Raw genomic sequence first — 10,643 nt, forward strand, 5'->3', positions numbered from 1 at the left:
CACCTCAAAAATGTTCATAACCTTGATTCAGTCATTTTACTTGTAGAATTTTTATTCTCAGAAAATAGTCAAGATTGAGAATGATGGGGGCAGGGACATATTGATAGAATGACCTCATAGATTAGGAGAAATTTCATTTATCCGATTATTCATAAAGTCAAATAGTTCTCCACATGTATTTGCCATGTGTATTTTCCTTTTCTAAATTTGTGTGCTCATGGCTTTATTTTTCTACTGGTCTCTACATTTTTTTATTGATTCATAAGTCTTTACATCTTAGGGATATTAATTCTTCATCTGTTATGTGTGATGTAAATATTTTTCCCAGATTGTAACTTGAAAGTTTGGGATTATAATTTATGTAATTATATACATATATATAAAATATGTTGATGATGGGTGATAACTTAGAGGGCTGGGATAGGGAGAGTGGGAGGGAGTCACGGGAGGAAGGGGATATGGGGATATATGTATAAATACAGCTGATTCACTTTGTTGTACAGCAAAAACTGGCACAACAGTGTAAAGCAATTATATTCCAATAAAGAGCTTAAAAAATAAAATAAAATAAAAAATATATAATACACTAAAATTATAATATATATATAAAATTTTAAAAGCATAGATCTTAAGTTGTATAGTTTATTAAGCTTTTAACAAATATATATATACCTGTTCAATAGCCACCATAATCGAGGTACAAGAATAAGTATTATTCTTGACTGAGGGGAACAAATGATCTTTTCTCTTTGTTTTGTTAGTGTGTGGACTTCTATACATAGTTGCTTAGAATTTTTTTTTTTAACCAAGGATGTTATAAAATGATTTTCTGGATCTATTAAAATGGCCATATGATTTTTCTCCTTTATTTTACTGATGTGATTAATTACATTTATTGATTTTAAAAGTGAGAAACCAACCTTGCTTTCCTGAGAAAATCCCACTTAGATATTATGAATTTGATTTCCTAATATTTTAGTGAGGAATTTTGCACCTATGTTCATGATGGTAGCTGTCTATAGTTAAAAATATATATCTTTGTTTTGGAATTAGGGTTATTGTTGGTCTTATAAAATTAGTTGAGAAGTATTGCCTGCTTTTTTATTCTCTGTAGATTTGTGTAAGATTCATATTATTTCTTCCTGAAATATTTGTGAAAATTTACCCTTAAAGCAATCTGGACTTAGTGTTTTCTTTATAGGGAGGTTTTTAATTATGAATTAAATTTCTTCAGGTATTCCTTTAGGGTATAGGTCAAATCAGATTTTTTATTTCTTCTTGTGTCTGTTTTGGTAAGTTGTATTTTTAAAGAATTTGTCCATTCTTCTATGTTGAATTTATTTGCATAAAGTTTTTAATGGTAATATATATTTTTTTCTCTCTATAAGAGCTTTAAGATATATAGTGGTGTCCCTTTCATTCTTGTTCGTTAATTTGTTTTCTGTCTTTATTTCTTGATCAGGCCTGTTAAAGATTAACAAATTAGCTTTATTAATCTTTCCAAAGAGTCAACTTTTGTATTTGTTGATTTTTTCTTAATTGTTTTTAAGAATTTCTTTTACCATTTCTTATAGAGTGGATTGTTCAGTTTTTGTTACTCTGAAAATGTTCTTATTTTTATCTGTAAAGGATATGTTTGTGGGATATACAAACATATTTTAGGTTGATAGCACTTTGGAGTATCTTTCCATGGTCTTCTGACCTCCATGGTTTCTGGTGAGATGCCAACTAAAATTATAAGTTTTACTCTATATTTAGTGTACCTTTTTCCTTTGGCTAATTTAAGGTTTTCTCTTTATATTTGGTTTTTAGCAGTATGGCTGAATATGCCTACATATAGTTTTCTTTGTGTTTGTCCTACATGTGGATCCCTGAAATTCAAGGATTTGTGGGATGTTGTTTTTAATCAAAATTTTCAATAGTTTTCTGCTGTCATTTATTCAAACTTTTTTTCCTGTGGCATTCTTTCTCACCTCTTCTCTGAGGCCTCCAGTTATACCTAGGCTGTATCACCACATTCTATATCATAGATCTCTGTGGTTGTTTTATTTATTTTTTCAATATTTTTCTCTGTATGCTTTATTTTAGATAACTTATATGAATCTGTACTCAGTTTCATCAGTCCTTGTTACCACAATGACCAATCTTCTGTTAATCTCATCCAGTGGGTTTTTAATTTAGATACTGTGTTTTTCAGTTCTTGGATTTCTATTTTTTTTAAATAAATTTCCATAGTTCTCTTGGACCTTTAATCTCTTTACTCATTATATCCATCTTTAGACCCTATTCAAATTTCACTAATTTTTCCCAGTAATATCCTTTATGGAGGAGTTATCCAGTTCAAAATCTTGTGTTGCCCTTTATTGTCAAGTATCTTTAGTCTCCTTCAGTCTAGAATGGTTCTTCAATCTTTTCTTCTCTTTGTTGACCTTGAACACTTTTGAAGATTACCATCCAGTTATTTTATAGGATAGTAGATGAATTGGATTTGCATGAATGTTTCTTGTAATTAGGGTCAGATTATGAATCTTTGGTGTATATTCACATACATACACACATTTTCATCTATATTTCCATATAAATTTATATATGCTTTTTTACCTTTACCTCCAATTCTGATCCAGCATGACAGAGTTTATTCTTTTCCTCCATTTCCTTATTTATAATGCTTGTCTCTGAAAGTTAAAAACCTGGCTCCCATTACCCTTAACACATGTCCTCTCTGTGTATAATCATTCTCCCATCTCTGCTCTCTTCTCTTTCTGCATGTGGGCTCTTCCATCCTGTAGTGGGCCTCTTAGGCTCTGACACTTCATACTGAGATGTCCCTTCCCAAGTGGACTCCCTTCTCACCCTGCTTGCTCTCTGATCTCTTACTGGTGTCTCTGATATCTCAAGCCCTCTCACTTGGTTGACCCTTCTCCTGATGCTCGGGCCTTATCCTGCTATGGGCCACTGTGCCTTCTCCCTTTCCACCAGGCTCAGACACCTACCTTGCTTTGCTCTCCCAAATGATCAGGAAAGGATGAGGATGCACTGCTTTCCTTCTAAGAGTCTTATCCTGTCTAGCATTTGCCTACTTTTGATTGCTCTCCAGTGCCTTCAAAGAGTTGTTTTTTGTTTGCTTGTTTGTTTGTTTTAATGTTTTATTCAGACTCTCTAACTGTTGCAGGCAAGAAGATTAGTTCAATAAAAGCTATTCTGTGGTACTGAAAGCAGAACCTCTAATTTGCCTTTTAATTTTGTTTTGGTTACTTTGAGGTTAAAATTTTATGTGTGGTAAAACCCACAATCTTATTATTTTGAGGTTTCTTCCATTGCTTTATGATTAGAAAATTCTACCCCAGAAGAATTCAGAAAATCACCCCCAGTGGTGTGCTTGTACTGGTTCACAAGAGCTGATGGTGCACATCTCTTTCCAACTTTGCATTTAGTGAGATTGATCACCTTGGTAGTTTGACCATGGTGGGAATTTTTATACCATAGAATTGGCAAGCACTACAAATCCCTGAGGAGCTGTTAAACATTTACCAGCACACCACTGGTCACCTCTATTTTCCTGTAGTATTTTTATGGGTTTTTTTATTTTGAAAATAGGTAATTTCTCAACCTATTTGAATTATATTTTTATATAAAATATAAGGTAAGATTCTGCCCCTCCCACATGATTGCCCCAGCCTTTATTTATTCACCACCACAGTTATCATATACCACAATGTTATTTATACTAGGGCAGTGGTGACCCAGGTATTCATAAAGGTTTCCCAGATCCTTGTAAGTAATCTACAAGTTCAAAATCATGCAGGGGTAAAAGTTTCATTCAATGTGGAAGATAGACCAATGGATTCTATGGTAATGGAGTGTGAAAAGTTCCTTGACAATTTCAGATTGTACATTGCAACTGTTATTTTTAAGAAACTACCATTTGTCAAGTTTTATTTTAGTATCAAGAATATCCACAGTTATCTGAAAAAGCTGTTAAAATATGGCCTTTCACAACTGTTGTGTGAGATGGGATTTTCTTCATATACTTCAGCCAAACAACAGTGTGTTTTTAAACTGGGTATTAAAGAGATTTACAAAAATGTAAAATATATCAATCTTGTCACAATTTTTTTTTGTTTTGGAAAATATAGTTCTTCATCATAAAAAATATTTGTATTTCCATGTAATGGGTTTTTTTAGATTAAATAATAAATGTTCTTAAATGTCTCAGTCTTTGGGAGCCCTTGGTCACTTTTTAAGAGGGTAAAGAATATTACACATCCAATTTATTCAATTAAAAAAGTTGTAAAGGGGCTCTAGACCAAAAAAATTGAGAACCACTGCACTAGATTATATTTCTGAATTCTCTATTTGATTACACTGATCAATTCTTATGCAAGTATCATTTTGCTTAAATTATTGTAACTTTAAAAAATATTTTAGAATAGGGTAGGTTACGTATACCCTTGTTTTCCTTCTTTTGGCCATAACTATCTTATTGTGCTTCTGGCTTCCCATGTCCCCACTTCAGTCTTTCTCACACATGCCTGCCGTTTATCTACAGCCCTGACCATGCTTCCTCTCCAGTGAAAAGACTTCATGGTTCTTCTCTGGCTTGAACAGAGGCCTCCACACCTAACCTAGTTTCAGATGTATTTGTAAGCCTGATCTCCCTGCCTGGCCAGACACAATCTGCTCCATGCCTCCTTGCTTCTGTGTCTAGATTTTCCCTTCAATCTTCCCTTCTCATTCTCCCTATCTTTTCTCCTCCTGCTTTTCAGAATCTGATCCTTCCTTCAAGGTCCAGTCTAATATCTCTTTATCAATGAATAGAGAATCCTTCTTGGATTTTTGCACCTTTCCTCTGATATTCCTCAAAACTTTATTCTCTTTTATGGATATCAAATAATGAGTGATTTGCTTATAGGTTCCTTAAGTTGAAAAGTACTTTAAGGAAAGGTACAGGTTTATTATTCTTTGTTGTGTTTTACATAATATAATTGAGATATTTGTATAACAAGTTGAATTAGTGAATTATTGTTTTATTTCCTTTATGATTGTAAGCCTTAACTAAAGGCAGTGGTTGTCATATATTTCTTTGATTTTCCCAGAGCCTGAGACAAGGCTTTATTTATTGGAAATGCTCGATTACTACTTCATGGTATTGTGTAGATAACTAGGACCTTTGTTTGAATCCCAACTCTGCCACTTACTAACTGTATAAACTTAAATAAATTGCCAAACTCACAATACCTTGGTTTCTCCTTTAGTGAAATAGAAATAAAAATGATACCCAGGGGAGGAATAAATGAATTAATACGTGTAAAATACTGTCGGTGTTAGTATCATCATTGGCATCATTTTAAACCACATAAATAAATAAATAAATAATAAAAAATAAAATAAAAAAAACCCCATAAGAAGAGGTTTGGAACATACCTTATGTGTTACTTTCCACCCATAGTTAAAACCCTATTTCGTTTCCAGTTATTGATTATATTCCCCCCTCAAAGTTTTGTGGTAAGTTTTGAGTTTGGATATAAGTAATTTAAATAGAAGACCATGTAATTTGAACACATGTCCACAATTAAGGTAGTGAGGAGTGTCTTGGGGGACTGGTACAACATTGTCTATGGAGATATGGTTCTGAAGCCTTTCTTCCTCTTGGCTTTGGTTACTTTGTCTTATCCTTTCCAGTTAGAAAAGAGCTACTTAAATTCATTTTAAGCATGGGCATTTGCAATAATGTGAATTCCGATTTCCAAAGGGCAAGATAATTAAGAACAAAGCAGCGCTCTCCCCCTTATAGGGTTCTCATGTGGTAGGGCTGAGCCTTCCCTCTTGGCTGAGTTTATTGTTCTAATTATCAGCATTGCCATGTATCTCTTAGTCCATATGTGTACTTATCATTTTCTCCTCATCTTTAGTTTAACAGTAAGTTCCAAAAAATCTGGATTGGAATCAATACAGCCTAGTTTGAGAAGGATGAAAATTGATCCTTTCAGCTATGATCACAGGTTACAGCAATATTCTCACCCTTTCTGCTGGATTTACTGAGAAGTCTGGTCCAGTGGTCAGATGCTACTTTGTGACTTTGACTGAGATAGTGTTTATTGTTTGATGCTTATAGGTACTGTTTTCTTTTTTTCCCCTAGGTTGAAACCAAGATTTCCATGTCTACCCTGAATGCCACTGCAACTCCAAGAATTATAGACCTTGCCCATCCAAGGTTTAAAATAGAGGGTCTGTGCTTTGAAAGAGAAAGAAATGAAATGCCCATCCGCCCTGTAAGCCATCACTACAGCCTCCTTCAACTCAGTTTCTGATTGTTCCTCGGATGTTGTTTTGCTTCTGTAGGGCATAGACCAAAGTCATTGGAAAAGAGAGCCTTGAAAGAGTGGTCTGTGGCAGGAAGGAAGACCTAGATGCAAGATATGGAGAGAGGCTGGGGGTAGAGGGTGAAGAGCATGGACTTTAGAGTCCGTAAGAGCTAGGTTCACGTTCCTGCCTCACCACTGCTAGTTCTGTGATGTTGTGATAACCTTCCTGAACCTCATTCACTCAATAAGGATTTGAATCTCTGCTGTGTGCTAGGCATCGTGCCCAGTGAACAAAATGGAGGGAGACAGAAAATAAGTAAACAGATCAGATAATGTCAGGTAGTGATAAGTGCTATGAAGAAAATAAAATGAGAAATGAGTGACTATGGCTGGGTGTGAAGAATAAGCTTCTTTGTGTATGGTAGTCAGGGAAAGCCTCTCTAAGGAAGGGATGTTTGAGCTGAAATCTGAATAATGAGAAGGAGTCAGCTAAGTGACGATTTGAGAAGAGAATGTTCTAGTAAAGGGAAGAGCACATGCCAAGGTCCTAAAGTTGGATGGCTTTGAAGTTGGGTGGAGCAAGGTGAGCAAAGGGAATGTGAAGACAACAGTTCCCAGTTTCAGGACTGTTATGACTTGTGATAATAGCTAAGACAGGTGTTCAGCACAGAGCTTGGCACATTCAGTGGCTTCCCTTCCTCTTCCTCCCTGACCTTCCCCTCCGTTCATTGTAGCGGCTCCTTGGCCCCCAATCTCAATTGAGTTTTCAATAAATACCTAATGGTCATGTTGCCAAAGGAGGTTAGACGCATTTCATTCTCATTATAGGAACCTGAGCATTAGATATGGAATTCTATTAGGAAATTTCCTAGAGAATCAGAAAACCTTGGGAGAGTGTCTTGAGTTTGCTGAAGTGACTTGCCTTGTGACCCATGGGCAAATCACTTGATTCTCAGTTTTCTTGGTATGTAAAATGGGAATTATAGGCATTTCTTTAATTGCTTCGACTGTTCGGGGAGTTCAAAAAAGTCTTTAAAAAAGAGATACCATTGCAGATGATCATACTCTTAGAACCCAAACTAATCTGTATCAGTGCAATACAGAACATTTTCAGGGCTACTGAGTGGCGTTTGTTGTCCTGATTCTCTTGAATGAGCACTTGAGAGAGAGAATAGTAGCCGTATATCATCTTTCCTCTTTTACCAATAAAGCAACATAATAGAAAGGCCTCCTGGCAGATGTGGTTTCCAGAGTAAGATCAAAGGGAGTCAATTAGTCGGTCAGCATATATTTATTCAGCACCAATTATGCACCAGAGCCTGGTCTAGCTTTTGGCAAACAAGTACTTCTCTCAAGCAGCTTCTATTCTGGTGGGGAGAAGCAGACAACAAACATACCAACAGTGAAATAAATGAGCTAAGTCAGGTGTTGGGAAATGCTATGAAGAAGATTGAATAAGTACTGTGGAAGAGGGTAATTGGAAAGGCTGATATATCTTGGATGGTCAGGGAAGAGCTCCCTAAGGATGTGATGTCTGAGTCTTGAGACTTGAATGACGAAGAGACACTCATGACAAGATTGAGGAAAGGTTTCGAGCAGCACTAGCAAGTGCAAAGGTCCTGAGATGGAAAGGGCGGGGCCAGAGGGGCCTTGTGTGGCTAGGATCACAGTGATCAAGGTGGAGATGGGAGGAAGGTGAGGTCAGAGATGGGGATAGCACGTAGATCATGTAGGACCTTCTAAGCCACCGTGAGGAGCCTAAGTGTTATTCTTAACAAAATGGAAAGCCCCTGGAAGGTTTTAAACCCTGGGAGAGACATGAGCCTCGGAAAGTACTTCCCTCATGAAGTTGTTATGGTGATTGCGTGGGAATGATATAGGCAGCTCACTTAGAACCCTGTCTGGCTCATGAAATACACTCCCCCAGATGCTGCTTCTCTCCCTCAGTAACTGCTGTGTGAAGGCTGGGCTGTAGAGGGGCAAGAATGGAAGCAGGAGGACCAGGAGAGAAAGGATGGTGACTTGATTAGGGCTATAGCTGAAAAGAGAGGGAGACATGGTGAAATGTGGGATATATTTTTGTGTCATTTTGTTTTCCACTATAGATTTCCCATGCTGCCTTGCTAGCCAGACCTAGCCCTCGAATACTAGCTCTAGCTAAGGCCAGGCCTCTTCATCAAGATTATTTACCACCCCGTGATGCCTACTGGCCAGTATCTTTTGCTGCTATCCATTCCAAGATATCTCCCAGAATTCAAGAACTAGCTAATCCAAATACAAGGTATGTCAGTTTAAGGCTAAGATGGGACAGGAAAGGCTTGGGGTGCTAGGGAGAGGGAAAAGTTGATCTCTTAAGGTTAGTGAAATGAATTGAAGATGATTTTAAAAATTTTTTAAATCATCTCACTTACTACATTTATTGTGAAAAATCTGTGGTCTTCTTACCATAAATATAAGGCTACAGTTAAAGGGTTAGCGGACTAGTATTGAACTTTAGACCTAGGAGACAACTCTGTAATTATGGATATGGGATTATTTATCTAACATATGTTGATAAGGGAAACAAGTTACAGAACAGAAACATAAAATGTTGCAATATTTCTGTAAGAAAAAACCACATACATGCCATATATTTGCTTACATATGCCTATACTATCTCAGAGGAGTATGTAAGAAGCTAGTAACAATAGTTACTGTGGGGGCCTAGGGAGCAGGGATGGTAGGAGGACTTATTTTTCACTAAATAGGCTTTTGTATTTTTCAATGTTTTTGCATCATGTACATTTATGAACTATTTCAAATAAATTGGAAAATATATTCAACACAGAAGAAATTGCCTCGAATTCCTGTTCATTTTTTAGAAGACCTCTTAACTTGCCTGAACCTCAATTCATTTTGTTACCTTCAAGGAATGATACGTGATCCCATTTTTAAAGGACCATCAAGGAAACCTAACTGAAAAAGTTGTAGTAGTTTTGAGCTCAGAGGATAGGAAATGTGTTCGGTCTTACATAATAAAATATTTTAATTTTTTTTTTTTTTGGTCTTTTGGGATAATTTTTTTTCCAACTCTTTATTGGAGTATAATTCCTTTACACTGTTGTGCCAGTTTCTGCTGTACAACAAAGTGAATCAGCTGTATTTATATAAAATTTTTATAATGTGTTTTTCCTTTAAAAAAAAGTTTAACATCAAATGAAATGACATTTAGTCCCTGTCACACTGACAGAGGAAAGGGAAGAGTAAGATCAAGAGCTGAAGGTTCTGTCTTGCTGGCAGAATTATTATTTGGTGGTTAAGGTGTTAGGATGGAAACTTCAAAAAATTGATTTCTCTAAGTTCACCAGTAGACTGTCTGACTTGTTTTAACATTGCCAAATTACTGAGAAATTTCCATGATTTACTTTCTATGGAAAGAGGAAAGCCTTTGGAATCTGACACATATTCAAATCTAGATTTGACCACAGGTTCGTTCTTAACAACTTCTCTGAGTGTTCACTTCCTTATCTGTATAGTGGAGGTCATGATACCTGTTTTATGTGGTGCTTATGAAACTCAAAATGAGATAATATCATAGTGCCTAACACCTAGTGGATACCTGAGAAATGTTAGTTCCCTTTTCTGTTCATCTTATTTCAGGTTGAATCCTTTTTTTTCATTTCAGGACTCCTGTGCATATTGTGTATTACGATCCAGAAGTCTTTAAAGTCAAGCCAGCTGCTTTGAAAACACAATGTTCTCCGAGGATCCATGAGCTGGCAGAACCTCTTAGGCGTTAAACACAGAAAGCCGCATCAGTCAAACTCGTTATGTTTCTAGAAGACGTATTAGAGGACTTAGTTCCCTAGTCTGGTACTGTCAGTTTACAGCCCCCACTCCCTCAAAACACACGAGACCTCTAGGGAACACCACTGCTACTGTTGCCTGTAAGCACGTCTTGAGCAGGTTTGGGGACGTCAGCATGCAATAAAAGAGAAAACCATTGCCTGCCTTTATTTTCCTATCTCCTCATAATAGGACAGCATCTTGGCTGTCTTATTGCTGTGACTGACCTGAAGAAACATTCTTCCTTACATTTGGTCGTTTTGCTTTTCTTTTCCTGGTGAGATCCATGTTCTCCAGTAGCTGATCTCACGTCAGTACCTTCTCTAATAAATCCTGAGAACTGAAATCATTCTTTGTGTTACTTTTTCCAACATCCCCTCATTACCAAGAAATAACACTGAAATGGTGACGCCTTTGTGGATAAGTCAAAATGCTTTATATAATGCGTAGATGAAATTTAGGGAATAGGTGACCTTAAAAGATCAAATCTCCACCAACCTCTGTTCCTTCACT

At 36.4% G+C, this 10,643-nt stretch overlaps 1 protein-coding gene across 1 annotated transcript in view; it reads left to right on the forward strand.

Moving 5' to 3' along the window:
• The window catches only part of SPMAP2L (sperm microtubule associated protein 2 like), a 58,164-nt gene extending 48,080 nt beyond the window's left edge, over window positions 1-10,084 (forward strand). Inside the window, exons 7-9 of the mRNA XM_057729310.1 lie at window positions 6,141-6,272; window positions 8,411-8,586; window positions 9,970-10,084. Coding sequence (XP_057585293.1) covers window positions 6,141-6,272; window positions 8,411-8,586; window positions 9,970-10,084 — 423 coding nt within the window. The remainder of the gene's footprint in view (window positions 1-6,140; window positions 6,273-8,410; window positions 8,587-9,969) is intronic.
• The last annotated feature ends 559 nt before the right edge of the window (window positions 10,085-10,643 follow it).

Source organism: Hippopotamus amphibius, chromosome 3 (genome assembly GCF_030028045.1).
Source record: "Hippopotamus amphibius kiboko isolate mHipAmp2 chromosome 3, mHipAmp2.hap2, whole genome shotgun sequence".
NCBI classification, from domain to species: Eukaryota; Metazoa; Chordata; class Mammalia; order Artiodactyla; family Hippopotamidae; genus Hippopotamus; species Hippopotamus amphibius.